Here is a 25,571-nt window from a genome sequence, read left to right as displayed (position 1 = left end):
GCAGTAGAATAAAGCCCACGGTATTCCCTGCCTGTCGTAAGAGGCGACTATAAGGGGCCGCAGGCACTCTCAACTTGGGTTGCGACCATGGGGCCCTTAGCTAGTCCTGGCATTTCTTCCAGGTACTTGTGTGAGGCTCCTCACTTTCATCTATCCTATCAGACCTCCCTTGGTCAACTCTTGTTCTTTAATGACCCCAGCAGTATTGGAGCACTTGAGGCTTAGGGAATCTTTTATTTTCATGCCCTCAGTGGCCCTTGCCTTTCTTTGGCTGATACCTTCATTTTTTGAAGTCTCAGATCCCTTCCATTTTTTTCTTTCTGATTATTGTTACATAGAGGATGGTTGCCTAATTGTAGTTCCTCTTAAAACGATAATCACCGGGCGAGTTGGCCATGTGCATAGAGGCGCACGGCTGTGAGCTTGCATCTGAGAGATAGTAGGTTTGAATCCCACTATCGGCAGCCCTGAAGATGGTTTTCCGTTGTTTCCCATTTTCACACCAGACAAATGCTGGGGCTGTACCTTAATTAAGGCCACGGCCGCTTCCTTCCAACTCCTAGGCCTTTCCTATCCCATCGTCGCCATAAGACCTATCTTTGTCGTTGCGACGTAAAGCCCCTAGCAAAAAAAAAACAAAACAAAAAAACCAAAAAAAACAAACCAATAATCATCTCCACTTCCAGAACCATCTCTTCTCTCCCCCCTGATGAGCTCATTTCTGCTTCCTAGCTTCATCAGGAGGGTGGGCTTCAGCACTCAGTGAGGGGCCATCTTAGCAGATCTGGCCTATGGACACCTCCACTGCATCTCTCCTTATTTTTTCCTCACCCACAGTGGGCTGCAGTAAAGAACAATTTGGTTCTTACATAAACTAACATCCTGTTCACCTTTCACGGGCGAGTGAACTTTAAAGCAAATCTAGTCCCATTGTCATCTAGACTGCACCTCACCTGTAATAACCTTCAAAAAAAAATTGGCTCTTATATAAAGACCCCTGTAGTTAACATTCTGCACACGTATGGTCTTCAGGTCCATGGCTTTGCGGGGGCCCCCGTGGGAGCGCACTTGCCCAGCACCTGGCCTCAGCATGTGAGCAGAAGCAGCGGTGTTCCAGACTCCTCCTTTAATAACCCACTATCTTTTGCCTAGCTCCAAGTTTTGATGAAGAAAATAAGCTGGTTAGAGGCCGAATTTTCAGCTGATAGTTTGCTGTATTGTGTAAAAGTGAACATGTGAGCTTGCATGTGGGAGATAGTGGGTTCTAACCTCACTGTCGGCAACCCTGAAGATGGTTCTCCATGGTTTCCCATTTTCACACCAGGCAAATGCTGGGACTGTACCTTAATTAAGGCTATGCCTGCTTCCTTCCCATTCCTAGGCCTTTCCTATCCCATCATCGCCGTAAGACCTATCTGTGTCGGTGTGACGTAAAGCAATTTGGAGGTGGCTGGTTTCGCAAATAGACGACTCATATGTAAGTATGGGGCACATAATATTTTTGTACACTTTGCTGTTCATGTTCGGCGGCATTCCCTTGTCACACAAGATACTAGTTCCAGAAACCATCAGTTCCAGACAGACAGAGTTCTTCTGTTCACTTCTGTGTTTATATCTTTTGTAGAAATCTCAACTATGATGCAGTTATCATTGGAGGCGGGATTGTGGGAATGGCAACTGCTCGTGAGCTCCAGAAACGCCATCCTCAGTGGAAGATGGCAGTCGTGGAGAAGGAAGATCACTTGGCCTGTCATCAGAGTAGACACAACAGTGGAGTGATTCATGCTGGGATATACTATAAGCCAGGCTCTCTCAAAGCTAAACTCTGTGTGGAAGGCATGGGACTGGCATATAAATATCTTGAGAAGAAGAATATACCCTACAAGAAATGTGGCCAACTCATCGTAGCTACTAATAAAATTGAGAACGATCGATTAGATGAACTAATTGAGCGAGGAGAGAAAAACAATGTTCCTGACCTTAAAGTTGTTGATGGGGCAGGAATTAAAAAGATTGAACCATACTGTCAGGTAAATATAAATTTTCTTTTTATGTTCAAACTGATATAACTGGCATTTAGTGCTTTAACTTGCAAGACATTCCTCCTTCATGTATGTTCACGTTTCTGCAACATTTTTCTGTTTGTATGTGGTAACGCAAAAGCACATCATCATCGTCATCAAAGTGATTTCAAATTACTCAACATACAAATAGAAAATTTAAGAGAAAAAAATGGGGAAATAAGAAAAAGAATCAGATTAACTTATGTGCTTAGAGAAAGAACTTCACTTTCCATTCCATATTAAACTAATCAAATCCTATTGTGCAATAGCCTTGATGGGCCTTGACCTACCAAGCAACTGTTGCTCAGCCCAAAGGCCTTTACATTACAAGGTGACACATGGTGAGTGCAATGAATTCCCTAAGCCAGTGGTATTCAAACTTTTTGGTTGGCGTACCCTCAATATTTAATTGTTTTACATTCGTACCCCCGAAGTATGAGTATATTAAGATTATACCAGAAATAATGAGCGTGTTTTACTGGATGCCAAGTAATATTAACTATAATCATCATAGTCTTCTGCATATTATCCTGCTTGCTCAGGGTCCCTGTATGCACTAACGCAGGAAAGAGTTGTGGCCGGGGATTTAAGGTTGCATGCCCTTCCTGACACAACAGACTTTACAACTGAAAATACCACCTTAGCGACACCAGGAATCAAACTACGGTCACTGGGATGACAGGCAAGCAGCTAAGCTGCTACACCACCCTGTTCCCCAATGATAACAATAATGTATTGTGTGTACATCGTCGTTGGGCAAAGGAAACCTCATAACTCTGTTGGAGTAAAGTTTACCAAAGAAGCCCAAAACTGAGCGGTCAACAATGACCGGAGAACTGTTCCTGGCATTTTCATTGCTTAACAGCAGCCCAATTATTCAACCATTGGAGTCTTCTGTTCCATTCTCAGGCAATGCGGCAAGCCTTCACAAGACACATGGAGACACATGGTTTTCTGGTGAGTGGAATTACAAGGATTTCACTGCTTAGCAATGATATTTAGTTGTGGTGGTGGTGGTTTTTGTTTTAAGAGAAATTACATCTAGGTAATCGTCTTCTGATGACATATTTACAAGTATTATTAATGCAACAGTTACTATTGTACTGTGTACACTGCTACCGGAAAAATGAAATGAATGATGTATTTTGGAAAAAAGAAAAAAAGAGCAATGCAGCATAAGTAAGCATTTTTACATACGTGGTGAATGGGAGCTACAAACTGACATATATTTTAGAATGAATTGTTAAGAAAGGGGACTCTGTATCGTTGTAGACAAAAACATTAAATCAAAAATTTGCTTACCTGTTGAGAAGACTTCACGTACCCCTAGTGTTACAGGTACCACACTTTGAATACCACTGTTTTAAGTCATCATTTTTTGCCTTCTGTGCCATGGTTGTTATCTCACCACCAGAGAACTCCTCAGTTGTTCTCAACGAGGGTAAATGGACCTCGAGGTAGCCCTCAGTTCCAAGTATAAGCTCTCTGACCTGGCTAGGTATCAAACCCAGCTCCTCTGACCAAGAGGCAGGTTCACTCCTCCTTGGATTGTGGGATCAGCAGTTTCCACATTACTTACAGTATTATTCCCAGGAATTGATATTCCTATCTGGAAAGCTGGTTATTCACAATAAGTTTTTTGCCGTAGCTAATATCATAATCATTTTGTTTTTCTTTTCTCCACACATTGATTGATTGGGTGATTGAGTGATTGATTGGGTGATTGAGTGATTGATTGATTGATTAATTGGTTGCTTGATTGATTATTTATCCAGGCAAGATTGATGCCAAGTGGCCTTCTCTTATATTTAACCAGTTTAATGCATTATTTACGGCAATTTATTCATGCCTATATATGTATATACTTAAATTAAGATGATGTCATCATCATCATTTTCTAGCTGCAGTTTTTCAGGTGTTGTATACAAGTGCTCACACTTCTTCCTGACAAGATACAGTTTCTTTTCTCCTATGTCCTTCCACTTGACGTTCCTCTTGCAGACCTCTCAATTCACTGTGTCTGTCGATCGATTTCTTGGCCTCCCTACTGGCCACTCCCCTTTTACTTCTCTCTCAAAGTAATTCCTTGCTGTTCTTATTGTGCTCATCCTCATAACATGTCCAGATCTTTCTGCCCTGTGTCTTCCTAAAAGCTTGGTAGCAGGTTGTCGTGATCGTAAGGGCTGGACAGGCTGGGGAATTGGATTTGATTCTAGGAGCAATATACACCAAATCAATTTGACCTTTCACCAAAAATTACACCATGTATTTATTAGATACAAATACTTTGTCTACTTAGAAGTTATACAAAGAGTATTTCTCTGGTTAGCACTTAGGGAACTCCCCACCCACATTTCAGTAATTGATGCTAAAAGTCTTTTCAGTTCCCTTGGCAACAATCTGGAAATAAGCTCTTACACTTCAGTCTCTGAACTTAAATACAGTTAATACTTAGCTCGGTTGGATGACTTCTTTCTTCTCTCTTCTTTCTTCCTAATTCCAGTTGCTGATGCAGCTTTGGACACCTGGCTGACTGTTCTGAGTAAGATGCAGTCTACAGACTCAAACTCTTGGCCTTTGGGGAAGGAGGAGCCACACCAAGATTAAGTCTTTCCTCACTGAGTGTCTGTTTAGCTTACTAAAGGGTTCCTGTGCTGGATTTAATGTGTCTAGTGCCACTGATCACCCTATTGTCTCTGACAACTCTCTAATTATTTTCTGCCAAATCTTTTGTCTGTCTGTCTCTCTTAACTGCCTCCCAGTTCACTTACTACCAATCAGATTATTCTGTCCTTCAGAACCCTATTCTCACACTATTTGTAGAGCTTCCCTCGTTGCAAACTCGATCATGGCTACCAGGTTTTGCTCCGACGTGAGCACTATCACGGCTACCAGTTTTCTCTCTTGATAGACCCAAAAACTCCAGATTATAATATCCGGTCTGTCTTCCTCGAAGTTACCAGTGTTATTCCCAAATATCAACCACTACTACTTCATAACTCTGATGTGTTGTGAGCTGATTGGCTCTCGTGACCCTCCTACCACTTTAAGGGGGTTGTCTATGCAAGGCCTGTGCAAGTTTCTAGAACAACATATTTTTCTACAGCATCATAGCGCTGCGTTCTTCCCTTTGCAGTTTATGTGACGTACACTTCCCTACCTAAAGTTCAGCAACAACTATACGCTGACACAATATTTCACCAAATTGTACTCACTTCTGTTTCAACCAAGCTTTTCTTTCATATTGAATTTTATGCATCAATTTCATTGATCTGTCTCAGCTTTATCCTTCGCTTTGACAAAATGAAAGTGACTGAGGTATGAGTGATGCTAGTAATGCCATTCCTTCTGCAGCCAGTCCCTGCTATGAATGGTGTGAAAATATTGTTCATAGGGTCGGTTGGTGCATGCATTTGAGTGGGCTTGGCAGACTGATATGCAATAGCAACTTCTGGCTCGGTGAGGAAAGCAACGGGAAACTACCTCACTCCTCATTTCCCTAGTACGCCTCTTCAGTGATGCCTAAGCCATCTATGACAGCTGATGGCGGAGCTGTTGAGGATCCAACCAGCTTTCGGGCTGAGGACTAAACGTACATACATACATACATACATACATGTGCAAAATAGAATTATCACTCACTTGCTCATACTCACTCAAAGCACTGTTACTTCTTGATGCTGGGATACACGCTCTTGAATTTTAAAACATTTTTCAATATCCTTCTTGCTTGGAGGTCATAGATTCGACACTCGCTCCACAATAAAAGACAGAAGGGCGCGTCGTAACCTGTGGTCATGACAAGGTATTTTGATGCCAGCCTCCTTCCTGTTTACTGCATTTCTAATCTTGTCTTGTCTTTTGATTCATTGATCTGATTAATTTAATTTCTGTTGACTGGATTTTACTATTAGTCTTATTATATAGGGTAGCTGCCTCTGTGGATCAGTGGTAGAGTGTCGGCCTCTGGATCCCAAGATAGCGGGTTCAAACCTGGCAGAGGTAGTCGGATTTTTGAAGGCCGGAGAAAAGTCCATTCAATACTCCATTAATGTTGGGGCTGTACCTTAATTAAGGCCATGGCTGCTTCCTTCCCATTCCTAGGCCTTTCCTGTCCCATCGTCGCCATAGACCTATCTGTGTTGGTGCGACGTAAAGCAACTAGTGATACTCCATGTCATACCATGTCGGCATGTAAAAGATATCTGGTAACATATTTGGTGTGTATCCGACAAAATTCATTAAATCTCAGTCCAAGAGAGTTCCAGTTTACTCAGTCTGCCATCTAGTAGGCCTAGAGTAAAACAGAACGTCAAAATCGACAAGCAGACAGCCAGAGGGCATCAAATTGAAATATCCGCACAGGGTAGCTTAGGCCATATGATTATTATTATTATTATTATTATTATTATTATTATTATTATTATTATTATTATTATTATTATTATTATTATTATTATTATTATTATTCCTCATTTTCCCATTTCCAGCTGACACCAGATGGGAGCAAATATGATTCCACTCCACTTTGTTCTGTCGTTCTACCCTCCTCCTTCCACATCAATGTTCCAATGTTAAACCATTTCCATGATGTCGTTTGGTGGTAGCTTGTCCATGCCTGACCGAGTCATCAGTACACCTAGCGGCACTGCAACTTTTGACGTTGGTTGGAGTCTGCCTTTCTTGTTTCCAGTAGGGCTTTGACGAGCTCCACATTCCCCCTGATTATCGCGAATGTGAGCAGAGAGTTCCCCAGGTAGAGTGCCTCACAATCTGCGTTCCCCTTCTTCACCAGCACTTGTAACATTGTCTAAATTATCATTCTGGCTGCATGCATAGAGCATGCAACACGTTCTTCCCATTACACTTGCAATCGCCATCATCTGCAAAATCAAAGGCTTTGTCATCTTCACTGCTTTCCATCTTTGCGCGAACATTGGGATTGCCCCCGTATTCGAGCAAAAGTTCACACATATCAAGTCTCTCTTGGTAGGGAACCATTAGTGCTAGTACATGAAGTGGACTTAGGCCTCCATCTAGGAAATTGGAACCATATCTACTTATTTCATATAGGCTATTGTTACGATGGGCTCTCCACACTCAAAGGTATTTTATACCTACTGCCAGGTTCAAAATTAGGCCACCCTAACATGGAGACAGCCGCCTTTCGTAGCCACCCCTCTGGAGTACAGATGCTACGAGTTTGCCCCTTCCGCCATCTCCACCGTACTGAAGTCCACCTTCTCCACCGTAGATGGCGTTGAGGTCTTCACTCGTAACCCTGAGCTGGGACCTATACTATATGTTACACATTGGGTCATTGTGCTCTGGAACTCACATAGGCAAGGGCTCCACTCCCTGGGTAGGGCTGCCTCCAAAGAGGGGTCCCTACCTGCTACCTAATTATTATTATTATTATTATTATTTTTATTAGTATTAGTATTATTATTATTATTATTATTATTATTATTATCATCGAAGTGATAAGGCCAGCAAATATTTGTGCATGCTTATACTGAAGCTTTCATTGGTATGTACTAATATATTTGATTAGAATGTGAGTATAAGTGATGATTTATTACCCTCACTCCTGATTATAAGTTTGATAATTATATTCGGTGGTTTCTGTGTCAAGAAATTAAAGATACGTGTTAGGGCTGGTTTTCACGGGTAGAGTAGCGAGGCGAGTAGAGTGGATAGTAGAGCTACTAGCATCGTGTAAACGACCGGGATAGTAGCAAGTAGAGTAGAGTAGTTAGTAGGCAGTAGAGTAGAGTGGGTTTCCGCTGCGGTAAAGTAACTCTACCACTATCCTTCCCCCTCCACCGGAACCGAGCTCCGAGAGCTGGCGGAGAAGTCCGAGGACGCTCGATTTTTCAGCTGGCGCGTCATTCGACTGCTGTATTTGCATGTGTACAGACGGTGGTATTACGTTGAGCGTTTATTTGGCTGCAAAATGAAGTGGACGGAAGAAGATACTTGCAAATTTGTGGAGCTCTACAGCGAAAAAGAATGTTTATGGAACATAAACAGCATTACTTATAGAAAGAATATGAGACGGGCGGCGGAAGAGGACTTGATTGCAAAAATGGGTAAAGAGGGTTTTGGGTTAACGGAACTGAAACAGAAAATAAAAAATTTACGATGTACATATAATCAAGAACTCATGAAAATACGAAGATCCAAGAAGTCTGGAGGTGGTGCCGCAGACATCTACACTCGAAGATGCAACATAAAATATAAACAAGTGTCAGCTGGATTTTCACTTAATATGAAGATTTCTCAAGTTTCAATGTTACACAGCGTGTTCATCATGTGTCTCGACATGATTAAGTTAGGCAATACAATGGTGCAGGACTGTGTACATTAATCATATTAATAACATACATAGGGATCTTCTACATATCACTTGCCACTGCCGTTAATTTTCAGCAATAACAGTAATTTCCTCAACAAATTGAATAGTTTCCATATGTTGTTTGGAATATCCAAAATAATTATTGTTTACAGTACAGTGTCAGATCTAGAAGCTTAAGCTCTACACCTGGGCCGTACAAGCAACGAACAAAAAAAATTAAATAGATCAATAATTGGGATATTTATGGCGAAGAAGCTACTGCAAATTAGGCCTACGCCAGCGTAATTTACAGTGTACTTATGGCCGGTTACGTCTCAAAACTCATGTGCGTAAATTAGTAGCAAATGGTATCAAAACTCACGACTGCAAACTAATAGTTAAATTAATATTCCAATGAGTCTCAAAATTCACGACTCCAGATAGCAGGTGCCTGCGATGACGGCAGGAGGGGTGAGGTGCGCGGTGACTCACTCACCAGGCCTCTCCTGAGGCCACAATACTATTAACATTAAATTTATATCAAAAGGAAAAATGCGTTATATTACCTTTAAGACCACAGAAAAATGTTTTGATGATGATAATAATAATAATAATAATAATAATAATAATAATAATAATAATAATAATAATAATAATAATAATAATATTGCATCCAGGAGATAGTAGGTTCGAATCCCACTATTGGCAGCCCTGAAGATGGTTTTCCGTGGTTTCCCATTTTCACACCAGGCAAATGCTGGGGCTGTACCTAGGCCTTTCCTATTCCATCGTCGCCATAAAACCTATTTGTGTCGGTGCGACGTAAAGCCCCTAGTGAATAATAATAATACACCTCTGTGTCATTCACCGACCATTATTTTCCCCTGCGTGTTGGGGTGGCAGAGTAACATCCACAGTATCCTCTGCCTATCGTAAGAAGTGACTAAAAGGGGCCCCAGGGGTACTTACATTTTTTAGAAAAGGTCCTTGTTTTTCTTTGCCCAAAACCTTCATTTTCTTGAAGTATGGGCCACCTTCCATTTTTCCCCTCTGATTAGTATTAATAGAGGATGGCTGCCCAGTTGCACTCCCTCTTAAAACAGTAATCACCACCACCACCTTTTCCTTCATTGTTTTCAACACTTATTGATTTTAGTGAACCTTTCCACATTTTCTTGGCTGGGGAAAGAACCACCATCATAAAATATCATCAACATCAGCGCTGTGGAGTCTTTTTTAAGTCATATAGCAACAGAACGTCAAAGATAGCGATTGGCTACTTCGCTATATTTTAGATAAAATTCTGACACATTTTAATTTATGATTTTATAAATTTGGTGACCCAAGTAGTCAATACTTCGAGTATATAACATTGCGTTTCATGTAATCGCGTGGGGGCGTGATGTAATATATTAATCTATGCTAAATAAGGCATCTGGGAGTACATGACTCAGTCATACGTGTGGAGCATGAGTTCATATTATTTTCGGAAAGCGTATCAGAGACCGTTCATCATACTCATCTACTTTCTGAAGGGAATGGAGATAAGTAATTTAATTTCCCTGCGATGAGATTCATGACCAAATTAATCTCTAATAAAACTAAATGAGTGAATTAACAGTCGTAATATTTAATATCGGTAAAATAAAGTTTCTTATATAAGTAAATGCCGTCTTCTGGCCTCATAATAGAACTAAGCCCCGGTAATTACTACCAACTGAAAATTTATTTTAACTAGCAGCAGGCAATATACCTACATTAATTTTATGTCGTCCGGCTGCATGGATACATGGTTAGCATGCTGGCCTGTGGTCCAATGGGTCCAGGGAGTCCCAGGTTCGACTCCTGGCCGGGATTTTCACTTTCATTTGTTAATTCCTATGGCTCGGGAACTGAGTGTTTGTGCCGTCTTCAGCATTGGACTTCATGGATTGCAAAAAAAGAGGCGTATTTCTATTTTTCATCTATTCACATAATTCAATCGATTATCCATCCAACACACTTACACCGAAATTTTTATTCATGACGCAACCGATTATTCTATGCGATATAACTGAATGATATTTGAAATTCATTTGATTATTTATTCCATTATTTAAATAACCGGATGGAAGCTATTTGATTTTTTTAAAATATCCGATTATATCATCACTAGTAGGGTGGGCATATATCCATTCAAAGAAGAAGTGGTCCTGCTCGTGAGGTTTGAGACTGGCCCAAAAAGAGAAACCTATTCTTGCTAACCCTCTTCTTAGAATTCGTGAATTTTGATACTGGTGAGTTTTGAGACTCGTGGGTTCTGAGACAACACACTGATGGCCAGTGGATATTCTTTCTATAACTTTTGAAATGAATTCTGTAAAATTTCATTCGGATAAGATTTAGGTTGGCTGAAATACAAAAAATGGAAATAGAAACATCACTACAGTCTAACTGGGGAAAGGAGTACCTCACCCCTTCACCGTGGAACAAAAACCTTCGCCAGAATTATGATCTATAATTAGACTGGAGCTCGTTCATATAGTTTTATCTTAGAAATCACCACTACAGTATTCACAGACGAAGACTAGTAAAATCCTGAGGGGATGATTACACTGTTGTTACTTTCTGTACAATAATGAATAAAGTCATAAAAATTCAATCGTTTGTGTTCCTGGGTTAAAATACATGCTTGTACTGCCAGGGAACTGCTCCTTCATTAACAAAATGATTCCTGAGACAATCCCTCATGTTCTTGGCCAACTGTGTCGAGTTTGTTCCCCCATATTTCTCCAAATTACCAAGTTCTCTCAGAATTAATGCCGATGCCCCGAGTGTATCTCTCATGCTGAGCCAGCCTCTTACCCATTCCCTTTTTTCCTCATTTACTTCTTCTTTTAACGCTTCACTAACCTCTTGCAGTAATATGTTTGTAAATGTCTTTAAACACTTCCTTACGATGTGCTTACGTCTTGACATGGTGCTACTACTGTACTCTACTCTACTGTATGACTCTACTTCCGTATGAACAATACGAGTGTCAACTCTACCAGACAGCGGTAGAGTAGACTAACGTGGCTACTCTACTAACCACTCTACTCGCCTCGCTACTCTACCCGTGTAAACCAGCCCTTAGAGTAAACTGAATTATAGGTTATATAAGATTACTTCAACTCTTTCGCTGCGGTAATCGACTTTTGTCGACTTGGTACTTTCCTGCTATAGTTTCCGCGCGCTTCTTTAATAAGGCGCATTTAATAATACAAACATCTATAGTCATGTATTGACTATGTACTAAGCATTGTTTAAAAACTTTGCCGCAAATACTGGACCTATGTTTATTTGTTATCTTTCACCCGCCCGCCCGCCAACATTCCTGTCAGCTGTCTGGCCGATAGCAGGCTTCACTCAGCAGCTATGAGCGCGCGGGACAACATTAGTAATGAGAATGACTAATGACAGTGATTAAATCTTCAATTTTTTAGTGGCCGATTCTGATTCAGACTGTTCAGTAAATTTGGGCAATGAAACAAGTGATGATGTGCATAGTGATTGTTCGGAAGAACGTGCCAACGAGAAAGATCTTCATTTTGTATCGGACTAGCGGGATATTAGTGATGACATCGAAACTGCACTAATGAATTGGAGAATATTGTACAATAAGCTTCAAAAAATGGGCAATTAGTGCTCCTGACTTCAGAAGCTCTGTCATAATGGGACTTCTACGAGAGTATATGCTCAGTCCGCCGGCAAAATGAAGGCCTTCTGATTACATACCTCAAACGCGCCTGACGGAGAGGCATTTTCTTGGAGAGCAGCAGGACAAGAGTCAATAACCAAATTGTGTTGTTTGTTGCAAATTAACAGCAAAATGTTCAAAGAAAGGACAGGGACTGTGCAAGAGAAAACAAACAGTATTTTTTTTTGTAAGAATTGCCCGATACAGCCTGCAATGTGTCCAGTTCATGTTCGGAGATGTATCACAGTAATGTATGTTTCAAGGTCAAATGTCATTGTTAGTTTGCCAAAGTTAAGTTAAAAATGGTGCAATAGGTGTTGAATGTCACTAACCTTTAAAAAAATAAAGTTTCAGTTCATTTGGAAAATACGAAAAAAAAAAATGTTTTTCTGTAAGTGTTCTGTTTAAAAATAGCGCAGCGAAAGAGTTAAAGAACATAAGACACCAAAGGCAAGACTCATCGCCAAGATGTAAGTCATGGCCAGTTAGACTCCCGCGCTGACATGATGTCAGAGACAGGAATTCTATGCGACAATGAGGATGTATCCCGTACATCAATGGAAAAAATCCAGAATTCCGGAAATGGGCTTGTTGTAAATCAGCAAATAACGGAATATCAACAGAAGGAAGAGGAGCATCTCGAGATTGCCAGAGCATTGCTAGAAAGTATTATGGCAATTCCTTTGAAGAATCTGAAAAGAAAATTTGGAACGGTCTGGAAAAATTGGAGGAAGCTCAAGATGCGGGAGCAACTTGCAGAATGCCTTGGAAGAAGACAAGGGAGCAATTAGAACAAAAATCAACAACTGTAAAAGAGCCGGAGCTGACTAAAACATCACTATCACTGACAACCAAGAAGAAAGATGGGATGGAATGGAAAAAAGTCCCGCCCCCCCCAAAGAGAAAAAGAAGAAGAACAATGAGATAAAAAATATGCAACCAGAAACCGATAGAAATGATCATGCCGCAGCCCCAGAAGGTGGAAAGAAGAGGAAACAAGATCACCCCAAACCACAGAGCCGTTCAGAAGCTGTCCTCATCATACCAATATATGGTAAGACTTATGCGGATGTTTTGAGAGACATTCAGAGTAAAGTGAAGTCACAAGAAAGCGGGACTGATATTTGGTCAATTCGTAACACAAAAGCGGATGCTGTTCTTTTGGAATTTAAGAAAACCACACAAAATGAGAACAGGAACATCTTTAATAAATCTTTGAGAGATATTGTTGGACAAGATGGTGAAGTGAAAGCTCTGATCCCCCAAACAACACTTGAAATTCGGGATATGGATGATGCTACTACTGCTGTGTATGTAGAAGATGCTGTAAGGTGGGATTTGGGGAATTTCAATGGTGAGATAAAAATTATAGTGACAAAATCGAACAGCAGGGGGCAGAAACTTGCCATAGTGGAGCTGGAAGACAAAGTGGCCATGAAACTTCTGGAAGCTGGTTTAATCAAACTAGGATGGCTCTACTGCAGGATACAAAAAAGATTTGTGGTACCTTGTTGCTTTACATGTCTTTCTTACAGACATCATGTGCGTATCTGCAATGGCCTAGACAGAAGTAAGCTTTGTTTCAAGTGTGGAGAAACTGGACACAAGGCAGCAGGCTGCAAAGCAAATCCACGATGTGTAATTTGAACAGACAGGGGCGTAGAAGAGAATAAACAAAATCACGTACCTGGCTCAGGTGCCTGCGTTGTATTTCGTCAAGCTCTTGAGGAGGTTAAAATCAAAAACAAATGATACAAATTATTCAGGCAAATGTGCACAGAAGTCAGACAGCAAACGATCTTTTGACTCAGCTGACCTTTGAGGAAGGAGCAGATCTACTATTACTCAGTGAACAATATCATAACAGGGATCACCCAGGATGGTTCGCAGACAACCTTGTGGCAGCTGCAATTTGGATACCAGATCTGAGAAAATTTACGATTAGAGATTATGGGTGTAGAGATGGATTTGTTTGGGGCCTGATTGCCAAAATAACATTTGTGAGCTGTTACTTCACTCCGAATGCGTCTGTGAGTGACTTTCAGACAAAACTGGATGGCCTTGAAGATGCACTACAGGGACTGGACAACAGATTAGTGGTTTGTGGGTTACTGTAGTCACGTCCTATTTCGTGAACCATGGGCAACGGCTGAGTGGCCTAGTAAGTGGTCCTGAGAGTCGGGATACCAGTTGCTATGGAATGGGAGCGGGCATCTCGGACATATTCTGAGTCGTGGCCCTCCTTGTGCTCAGGCGGTTAGGACTATACAATTCACCGGTGGTCCATAACCCGTTAGAGGAGAGATCCTCACTTGGACTATGTGCAAGTAGGGCAGCATCCTGCTTCATGAATTTACAGAGCTCAGAACACTTTAAGCAAGCCTCGGACCTATGGGAGTAATGGAGTCCCACTCCCATTTGACAGGCGAGGGACTCCTTGGAAACAACTTGGCGAACGAAATGGAATTCGATGGGGAGCTATCAATATTAATGGGGCTTATGGAAGAAAGAAGGTAGAACTGGCTGAGTCAGCAAAGAGGATGCATCTGGATGTGCTAGGAGTAAGTGATATTGGGGTAAGGGGAGATAATGAGGAAGAGATAGGAGATTATAAAGTGTACTTGACGGGTGTTAGAAAGGGAAGGGCAGAGTCTGGGGTAGGGCTCTTTATCAGGAATACCATTGCACGCAACATAGTTTCGGTTAGGCACATAATGAGCGAATGATGTGGGTAGATTTGTCAGTGGGAGAAATTAGGACAAGAATTGTGTCGTGTATTCACCATGTGAGGGTGCAGATGAGGATGAAGTTGACAAGTTTTATGAAGCATTGAGTGACATCGTGGTCAGGGTCAACAGCAAGGATAGAATAATGCTAATGGGCGATTTCAATGCGAGAGGTGGGAATAGAACTGAAGGATACGAAAGGGTGATTGGTAAATGTGGGGAAGATATGGAAGCTAATGGGAATGGGAAGCGTTTACTGGACTTCTGTGCTAGTATGGGTTTACCTGTTACGAATACATTCTTCAAGCATAAGGCTATTCACCACTACACATGGGAGGCTAGGGGTACCAGATCCATAATAGACTATATTTTAACAGACTTTGAATTCAGGAAATCTGTTAGGAATGTACAAGTTTTTTGCGGATTTTTCGATGGTACAGACCACTATCTGATCTGTAGTGAACTAAGTATCTCTAGGCCTAGGGTAGAGAAAGTGAAATCTGTCTGCAATCGAATAAGGGTAGAAAATCTCCAGGACGAGGAAATTAGACAGAAGTACATGGATATGATTAGTGAGAAGTTTCGAACAGTAGACAGTAGGCAGGTTCAGGATATAGAAAGTGAATGGGTGGCATACAGGGATGCTGTAATAGAAACAGCAAGGGAATGCCTAGGAACAACTGTGTGTAAAGATGGGAAAAGGCGAACATCTTGGTGGAATGATGAAGTGAGAGCAGCTTGTAAATGTAAAAGGCTCCAAACAAGGGCCAAGGCAGACAGGGATTGGTACGTAGATGAAAGAAACAGAGCGAAACAAATAGTTGTTGAATCCAAAAAGAAGTCATGGGAAGATTTTGGTAATAACCTGGAAAGGCTAGGTCAAGCAGCAGGGAAACCTTTCTGGACAGTAATAAAGAATCTTAGGAAGGGAGGGAAAAAGGAAATGAACAGTGTTTTGAGTAATTCAGGTGAACTCATAATAGATCCCAGGGAATCACTGGAGAGGTGGAGGGAATATTTTGAACATCTTGTCAATGCAAAAGGAAATCATCATGGTGGTGATGCAAACAGCCAAGCTCATGGGGAGGAGGAAAACGATGTTGGTGAAATTACACTTGAGGAAGTGGAAAGGATAGTAAATAAACTCCATTGTCATAAGGCAGCAGGAATAGATGAAATTAGACCTGAAATGGTGAAGTACAGTGGGAAGGCAGGGATGAAATGGCTTCATAGAGTAGTAAAATTAGCATGGAGTGTTGGTAAGGTACCTTCAGATTGGACAAAAGCAGTAATTGCACCTATCTATAAGCAAGGGAACAGGAAGGATTGCAACAACTATCGAGGTATCTCATTGATTAGTATACCAGGCAAAGTATTCACTGGCATCCTGGAAGGGAGGGTGCAATCAGTCGTTGAGAGGAAGTTGGATGAAAACCAGTGTGGTTTCAGACCACAGAGAGGCTGTCAGGATCAGATTTTCAGTATGTGCCAGGTAATTAAAAAATGCTACGAGAGGAATAGGCAGTTGTGTTTATGTTTCGTAGATCTAGAGAAAGCATATGACAGAGTACCGAGGGAAAAGATGTTCACCATACTGGGGGACTATGGAATTAAAGGTAGATTATTAAAATCAATCAAAGGCATTTATGTTGACAAATGGGCTTCAGTGAGAATTGATGGTAGAATGAGTTCTTGGTTCAGGGTACTTACAGGAGTTAGACAAGGCTGTAATCTTTCACCTTTGCTGTTTATAGTTTACATGGATCATCTGCTGAAAGGTATAAAATGGCAGGGAGGGATTCAGTTAGGTGGAAATGTAGTAAGCAGTTTGGCCTATGCTGACGACTTGATCTTAATGGCAGACTGTGCTGAAAGCCTGCAGTCTAATATCTTGGAACTTGAAAATAGGTGCAATGAGTATGGTATGAAAATTAGCCTCTCGAAGACTAAATTGATGTCAGTAGGTAAGAAATTCAACAGAATCGAATGTCAGATTGGTGATACAAAGCTAGAACAGGTCGATAATTTCAAGTATTTAAGTTGTGTGTTCTCCCAGGATGGTAATATAGTAAGAGAGATTGAATCAAGGTGTAGTAAAGCAAATGCAGTGAGCTCGCAGTTGCGATCAGCAGTATTCTGTAAGAAGGAAGTCAGCTCCCAGATGAAACTATCTTTACATCGGTCTGTTTTCAGACCAACTTTGCTTTACGGGAGCGAAAGCTGGGTGGACTCAGGATATCTTATTCATAAGTTAGAAGTAACAGACATGAAAGTAGTGAGAATGATTGCTGGTACAAACAGGTGGGAACAATGGCAGGAGGGTACCCGGAATGAGGAGATAAAGGCTAATTTAGGAATGAACTTGATGGATGAAGCTGTACGCATAAACCGGCTTCGGTGGTGGGGTCATGTGGGGCGAATGGAGGAGGATAGGTTACCTAGGAGAATAATGGACTATGTTATGGAGGGTAAGAGAAGTAGAGGGAGGCCAAGATGACGATGGTTAGACTCGGTTTCTAATGATTTAAAGATAAGAGGTATAGAACTAAATGAGGCCACAACACTAGTTGCAAATCGAGGATTGTGGCGACGTTTAGTAAATTCTCAGAGGCTTGCAGACTGAACGCTGAAAGGCATAACAGTCTATAATGGTAATGTATGTATGTATGTATTCACTGAACCCTTTGGTCCATATCGAGGGATACCTACCTTTCTTACCTATCAGCAAAGTTCATAAGATCTGTCTCTTGGGTCGTATCGGGTTCTTCGTCACTTGCTGAGGTAAAGGTAGGGTTCAGTAATTCTAATCTATCTACTGGAATGAAAGGTCTATTTAAAAGATTCTTATTTATTCAGGAAAATTCTGAAGCAATCTGATATGTCAACGGTGTCATAGTCAATTGTGTCCACTGGACACCATAATCATTTTTACATAAAGGTCAGAACACTGGTGTGAGACTTTAACATAACTGCTTAATGGGCATTCTTACTAGAAACCATTGTCTCAATTATTAATCATTTAAGAAAGGAAAGTCTGGAAATCCTTAAATTCGGCTTCCATGTGAGACCACATGTACCATCATAGTGATTCGTTATGGTCCAGCCTTCGTAACACGAACTCTGGACTCTGGGTATAATTAAGGCAGTCCAATTGGTGTGTGCCACACAATGGTTCTACGGCATGGACCCTTAATTGAATCGATGTGACCTGCGTCTATGTCATAGACCGACATCTAATCTTCTAAGTTACTTTAAAGTCATTGTGGATGATGACCGCAAGGAAAATTATGGTACAGTGGCATATGGCCCTAATCTAAGTCACTGAGGTTGATGACCCCCTGACCATCCAAGTTTCTAGGCTGAAGGCTAAACACAATTAAGTTACATCGGTCGATGACCAAAGTTTCCACTTTACTATCCCCAGCACATTCACTGCTCAATCAATCAAAGTTCAATAATTACAACAATAGCAATGCTCACAAACTTTGTGGCAGTAAAATCCATTTCCTTCGGATATGTCCCATTAATCGTTACTTTACATTTAAATATTCCCCAGAAAACAAACTAAAATTTCCAGAATGCATCTCCAAGTTATTCGCTTGATTAAAGTTATTTCAAAATGCGGTTTCACTGAATTTAATAATTAAATAAATTTAAATGATTGAACGAAATGTTAAAGAACAGTAAATTTTATCTCCGCGGACTCTGGTTTCTTCACAAATTCCTACGCAGCTGTGATGTGAATTGAATCTTGTGATATTTATCTGGCTGGAAAAGAATCATTACATAATTCATGTTCAGTTATATATCTTGTCTCATGATCTCACACTTTAAAATCTAATCTAGTCCTAACCGTTATTAACGCTTGGATATCCTAATAATCTACGTACAAACCAAACAACTCGCCATATAATTACGATGTCATATCTCGTCATACCATTTATGAATTTCGCACACCCCTCACAGACAAACCAATCATCACAACCATCGCTCTATATTTTGGACAACCCTGAATTTGGTTACTCTGTTCCTTATACTCAAAGTTCATGGTTTTAAATGTTCATTACGTCCCCAATTAAACAAATTTTACAGTATTCACAATACTCAGATTATTACCGGCTATGAATTTAAACTAAATCCAGCCTTGTAATGTTCTCCTTGGCCGAGAATACAATCATCAATTCCACGCCTGTCCCGTTATCATATGGTGTAACCTTCACAGCTGAGGCCTCTCGTCCCCAAGTTCGCTTGGCAGTAACATGAAACACCTGGTTTGTTCCAGTTGACTGGCTTCTCAAAATGCTCACCTTTTAAACTCTGCTGACATAATTAAACAAATACGATATTCTAACCAACAAAATGCACAGATTATGCTTCAAGATGCCCACACTAATTATACGCGTCGCCAACTAATACCGCTATGGATTTCTATGAATTTCTTTCCATTCCCAACATTATAAAATATACCTCGGGCTATCGTGTCCCGGCTTCAATGACAGGACTCTAACCTGATTCGCACATCTCATCTCAACTCATATAAAACATTCCTCGGGCTTCCATGTCCCGGCTTCAATGACAGGACCAACCTGATTCACAAATCTCATATCAACAAAACTAACCTCTGTTTCCCAGCTCCACAATTATCATCGACAAAGAACTGGAATAAAATCCTTACTAGAAATCTCGACGTCTAATATCGCACAATGCATTAATCATGAATAACTTTGCATAAATGATATCGTATTTAATAACCAATGCCCACCACAATAGTGCAGGTCTATATGCCTACTAGTTCAGCGGATGATGAAGAAATTGAAAGAATATATGAGGAGATAGAAGATTTAATACAATATGTCAAAGGTGACGAGAATCTAATTGTGATGGGAGACTGGAACGCAGTGGTAGGCCAAGGAAGAGAAGGTAGCACAGTAGGAGAATTTGGATTGGGACAAAGGAACGAAAGAGGAAGTCGGCTGGTTGAATTCTGCACTGACCATAATTTAGTCCTCGCCAATACTTGGTTCAAACACCACAAACGACGGTTGTATACGTGGACGAGACCTGGAGACACTGGAAGGTATCAAATAGACTTCATTATGATTAGGCAGAGATTCAGAAACCAGGTGTTGGATTGCAAAACTTTCCCAGGAGCAGACGTGGACTCTGACCACAACTTGTTGGTCATGAAATGCCATCTGAAGTTGAAGAAATTGAAGAAAGGAAAGAATGCAAAAAGATGGGATCTAGACAAGTTGAAAGAAAAGAGTGTGATGGATTGTTTCAAGGAACATGTTGCACAAGGACTAAATGAAAAGGCCGAAGGAAACACAGTAGAGGAAGAGTGGAGAGTCATGAAAAATGAAGTCAGTAGGGCTGCTGAAGAAATGTTAGGAAGGAAGAAAAGATCAACTAAGAATCAGTGGATAACTCAGGAGATACTAGACCTGATTGATGAACGACGAAAATACAAGAATGCTAGAAATGAAGAGGGCAGAAAAGAATACAGGCGATTGAAGAATGAAGTGGATAGAAAGTGCAAGGTAGCTAAGGAAGAATGGCTGAAGGAGAAGTGCAAGGATGTCGAAGGCTGTATGGTCCTGGGAAAGGTAGATGCTGCATACAGGAAAATCAAGGAAAACTTTGGAGAAAGGAAATCTAGGTGTATGAATATTAAGAGCTCAGATGGAAAGCCACTTCTAGGGAAAGAAGACAAAGCAGAAAGATGGCAGGAGCATATCCAACAGTTGTATCAAGGTAACGATGTAGATAATTTCGTTCTGGAACATGAAGGGGCTGTTGATGCTGATGAAATGGGAGACCCAATTTTGAGGTCAGAGTTTGACAGAGCTGTGAGTGACCTAAATAGGAACAAGGCACCTGGAATTGATGATATTCCCTCTGAATTACTGACTGCCTTAGGAGAAGCCAGCATGGTAAGGTTATTTCATTTAGTGTGCAAGATGTATGAGACAGGAGAAGTCCCATCCGATTTTCGGCAGAATGTTGTTATACCTATTCCCAAGAAAGCCGGTGCTGACAGGTGTGAAAACTACCGCACTATTAGTTTAGTATCTCATGCCTGCAAAATTTTAACACGTATTATTTACAGAAGAATGGAAAAACAAGTTGAAGCTGAGTTGGGGGAAGATCAGTTTGGCTTCAGAAGAAATGTAGGAACACGTGAAGCAATCCTGACTTTACGTCTGATCTTAGAGGATCGAATCAAGAAGGACAAGCCCACGTACATGGCATTCGTAGATCTAGAAAAGGCATTTGATAATGTTGATTGGTCCAGGCTATTTATGATTCTGAAGATGATAGGGATCAGATACCGGGAACGAAGAATTATCTACAGTCTGTATAAAAATCAGTCTGCAGTGATAAGAATCGAGGGCTTTGAAAAAGAAGCAGCAATCCAGAAAGGAGTGAGGCAAGGCTGCAGTTTGTCCCCTCTCCTTTTCAATGTTTACATAGAACAGGCAGTAAAGGAAATCAAAGAGAAATTTGGAAATGGAATCACAGTCCAAGGAGAGGAAATCAAAACCTTGAGATTTGCGGATGATATTGTTATTTTATCTGAGACTGCAGAAGATCTCGAGAAGTTGCTGAATGGTATGGATGAAGTCTTAGGTAAGGAGTACAAGATGAAAATAAATAAGTCCAAAACAAAAGTAATGGAGTGCGGTCGAACGAAGGCAGGTGATGTAGGAAATATTAGATTAGGAAACGAAGTCTTAAAGGAAGTAGATGAATATTGTTACTTGGGTAGTAAAATAACCAACGATGGCAGAAGTAAGGAGGACATAAAATGCAGACTAGCACAAGCAAGGAAGAGCTTTCTTAAGAAAAGAAATTTGCTCACTTCAAACATTGATATCGGAATTAGAAAGATGTTTTTGAAGACTTTTGTGTGGAGCGTGGCATTGTATGGAAGTGAAACATGGACAATAACTAGCTCAGAAAGAAAGAGAATAGAAGCTTTTGAAATGTGGTGTTACAGAAGAATGCTGAAGGTGAGATGGGTAGATTGAATCGCGAATGAAGAGATACTGAATCGAATTGGTGAGAGGAGATCGATTTGGCTAAATTTGACGAGAAGAAGAGATAGAATGATAGGACACATCTTAAGACACCGAGGACTTGTTCAGTTGGTTTTTGAAGGAAGTGTAGGTGGCAAGAACGGTAGGGGTAGACCAAGGTATGAATATGACAAACAGATTAGAGCAGATGTAGGATGCAATAGTTACGTAGAAATGAAAAGGTTAGCACAGGATAGGGTGGCATGGAGAGCTGCATCAAACCAGTCTATGGACTGATGACTCCAACAACAACAACAACTTGATTTTTACGAAAAATGACTGAAACATTCTACTAGATCTTTTTATTGTCAGTCAGACACAGTTTAAAATGGGCCTAGAAAAATGTTTCTCTCCGTGACCAAATTCATCACCCTAGATTCTCACCTGACAGCGCGCTTCCACTCGATTGAAAAAGAATAACCATGGATTCCTACATTATTAACGTCAAATTGCAGACAGAAAAATTTTACGTCGAATGAACATCTTAATTTGACATCACAAAATATAGGCAGTACACTCACACAGATGACGATCTACATTGGACGTGATATCACTTCGAAACCCTATTCAATAACTTTTTACAACATTATACGGCACTCGCAAGACTTCAAAAATTTATCCAAGTGGAAAATAAAACAAATGACTCTTTTAGTCGTATTCTCACATTTACAAAACTTAGTAGGGGTGACTACTGCGTCGTATGTCCCCATTCAAATACACTTTTAGAGATCATGAAACAAGATATAATAGGTAGTAAGATGGAAAATCACCTTACCTTATGTAGTCACACCATTGTTCGTCATAGGGCTCACCTGCGACCCTGGCATTTTATTTAGCCATTTTTATATTCATGGCTTTCCATATCATTATTATATTTCTTCAGGTTTCCTGGAATAAAGCATAAAAAAAAAGAAAATACCCTTCACTTGTTTGCTGAGCGCACACGATGGACTATAATTATTTCCGCACACGAATTACTTAATCACATTAGAATTTATTCAGTATTTTGACCGTCCTATCTGGTACAATTATTTCACTCAAGAAAACTATCTCCTCATGGAGTCAAGACCTAGCCACAATGGCTAAAATCTGCCGTTGAACTCAGTCTACTTCTGTTGTTTGATTTCGCAGAGCAGCTCAACAATTTTTCTTCCGCTTTGTATCACAAATGCCGGAGAAGGAGACTTCATCATGGCGTCCCTTCATATTTATAGCAGTTACCCCCTCTCTTCGGATATCTTCCTTTGCCGCCAAGAAAATTTCTATAAATTTTCTGACTTAACTAAACTGTAATTTCAAGAGTTTTGAAAGTGACTACATGCTTGCTACATTTCTGGCGGTAGTGTTCATGGACATTTAAAATTTATACGGGTTCGATTTGTGAAATGATTGACCCCCTTTGATAGGCACTATATTTTTTTGACTTGGCTTGGGTCACGCCATGTACACGCGCTTTGAAATAGTTCACAAAAATGACTTGAGATTCTTCCGCCGTCGACACGTGTGGCTGACGTCACGTACCCCAGAGCGTGGGACCGAAGGTAATCACCCCCTCGTCACGTGTCAAGTCCATGCTATCAAGAATCCAACTTTTAATTTAATTGTTAATTTATGCATAATGTTCTTAGGGCACAAAGGTCATGGGTTCAGTATGTATGTCCAAGAAGATCCGCAGCTAAGGACTATGTTGTGCGATTTACCGAACCAACAATGGAATACAGCCAGTATAGATAAAGAGAAATTTCTTGATACACTACATTGAGAAATGGAGGACATATCAAGAAAAATCTCTGGTTATACAGGAAATGAAATGGCTAACATACATGTTAAACTCATCATGCGGCTCCTTCAACAAGCTTGTGATGCACCTATGATTAGAAAGAGACCGCGAAACTGTAAACGTCCAGCGTACTGGTGGACTGAAGAAATTGCGGAGTTGAGGAAACATTGCCTGACTGAGGCGCAGAGCTCAGAGAGCTAGAGGTAGCCAGGAAGATGTCTCACTCATGACAGAATATAAATCTGCAAAGAAAGAACTCCGAAATGCAATCAAGAGAAGTAAAACTGACAGATGGTGGGCAATGGCTAAGGAAGTAGATGAACACCCATGGGACTGGGCTTAAGGTCGTCTTGAAGAAACTTAGGGAGCTATCAAATCCAACCATAGATCTACAAATCATGAAAGAAATAGTGGATAATTTGTTCCCTGATCATCCAGAGAGGATTGCTGATGAAGATGTAAGGCAACCAATTGACATACCGCTTTTCACCACAGAAGAACTACAAAGAGTTATTCGTTCTTTCAGAAATAAGAAAGCCCCAGGGTCAGACGGTATACCAGCCTAAGTACTGAAGATAACGGCAGAATTATGTCCACAGTTGCTGCTGGAAATGTACAACAATTGCCTCATGGCAGGTATTTTTAGCAATTGATGGGAAAAAGGCACGGTTAGTTTTGATCAGCAGAGGGAAGTCTGGGGGGTATAGACCTCTTTGTATGCTTGATACTGCAGGAAAAGTTTTAGAGAAGCTCCTCCAGGCCAGAATACTCTCAGCAGTTCAGCAACCTGGGGACTTGTCACCTCGTCAGCATGGCTTTCGGAGAGGACATTCGACAGTTGATGCAGTATTAGAAGTAGTGAACACTGCCAAAAGAGCACAAACGGGCAATCATTATTCTCATAAAGTGGCGTTTCTTGTGATCTTGGATGTGAAGAATGCTTTTAACTCAGCAAGATGTACGGACATGCTGGAAGCACTTCAAGAAACATTCAAGCTTCCAGAGAAGCTCATGAGAATATTGAAAGACTATTTGAAGGATCGCTTACTGCTGTATAATACAGAGGGTGGACAAAAGACTAAATGGATTACAGGTGGTGCAGCACAAGGATCCATTCTTGGGCCAGACCTTTGGAAAATTACTTATGATGGCCTACTGTGACTAGAGATGCCTGAAGATACAACACTTATAGGTTATGGTAATGATGTGGCTGTCTTGACAGTGACCCGTGATCTGGAATTGGCGGAACTTAAACTGAATCAAGTGATGCGAGGGGTAAAGAGTTGGATGAATAACCACCGACTAACACTTGCTGATCATAAAACAGAAATTGTTCTTTTGACAAGAAAAAGAATTGAGACCTCAAGGGAAATGATCAAAGCAAATAATACCAATGTTAAGAAAAAAGTACTTGTCACTTTACAGAAAAGCCATTGTATATGAAATGTAATTATTGTGTTGCCTTAAAAAAGTATGTACTGTATTGTCCCTATCACGAGCCAGAGGCTCATGGGACCTTTTATCACCAATAAATAAATAAATAAATAAATGTTTAAATGATTGGATTGAACAGACTCATGGTGAGGTAAATTACTATATTACTCATCTTCTAACAGGGCATGGATACTTCCGTAAATTTTTGCATAAATTGAACTTAGCCAGCGGTCCAAAATGCATTTACTGTCGTGATATAGATGACGTCCTACATACTTTCTTTGGGTGTGATCATTGGTTGACAGAAAGAAGTATTGTGGAAGCTGAACTCGAAGTATTGACGCCAGACAATATTGTGCTTGTGATGCTGAGAAATCAGGAATCTTGGGAAAGGGTGACAGAATATGTGGAAAGTATCCTGCACCAGAAGAAGA

The 25,571-nt window shown here is 40.7% G+C and overlaps 1 protein-coding gene across 1 annotated transcript in view; it reads left to right on the top strand.

Annotated features, from left to right (window-relative positions):
* LOC136881243 (L-2-hydroxyglutarate dehydrogenase, mitochondrial) overlaps window positions 1-25,571 on the top strand; it is a 246,217-nt gene that overhangs the window by 16,683 nt on the left and 203,963 nt on the right. Inside the window, exon 2 of the mRNA XM_068229234.1 lies at window positions 1,625-2,030. Within this exon, the coding sequence (XP_068085335.1) occupies window positions 1,625-2,030 (406 nt within the window). The remainder of the gene's footprint in view (window positions 1-1,624; window positions 2,031-25,571) is intronic.

Source organism: Anabrus simplex, chromosome 9, assembly GCF_040414725.1.
Source record: "Anabrus simplex isolate iqAnaSimp1 chromosome 9, ASM4041472v1, whole genome shotgun sequence".
Classification (NCBI taxonomy): domain Eukaryota; kingdom Metazoa; phylum Arthropoda; class Insecta; order Orthoptera; family Tettigoniidae; genus Anabrus; species Anabrus simplex.
This window is presented reverse-complemented; position numbering and strand designations above follow the sequence as displayed.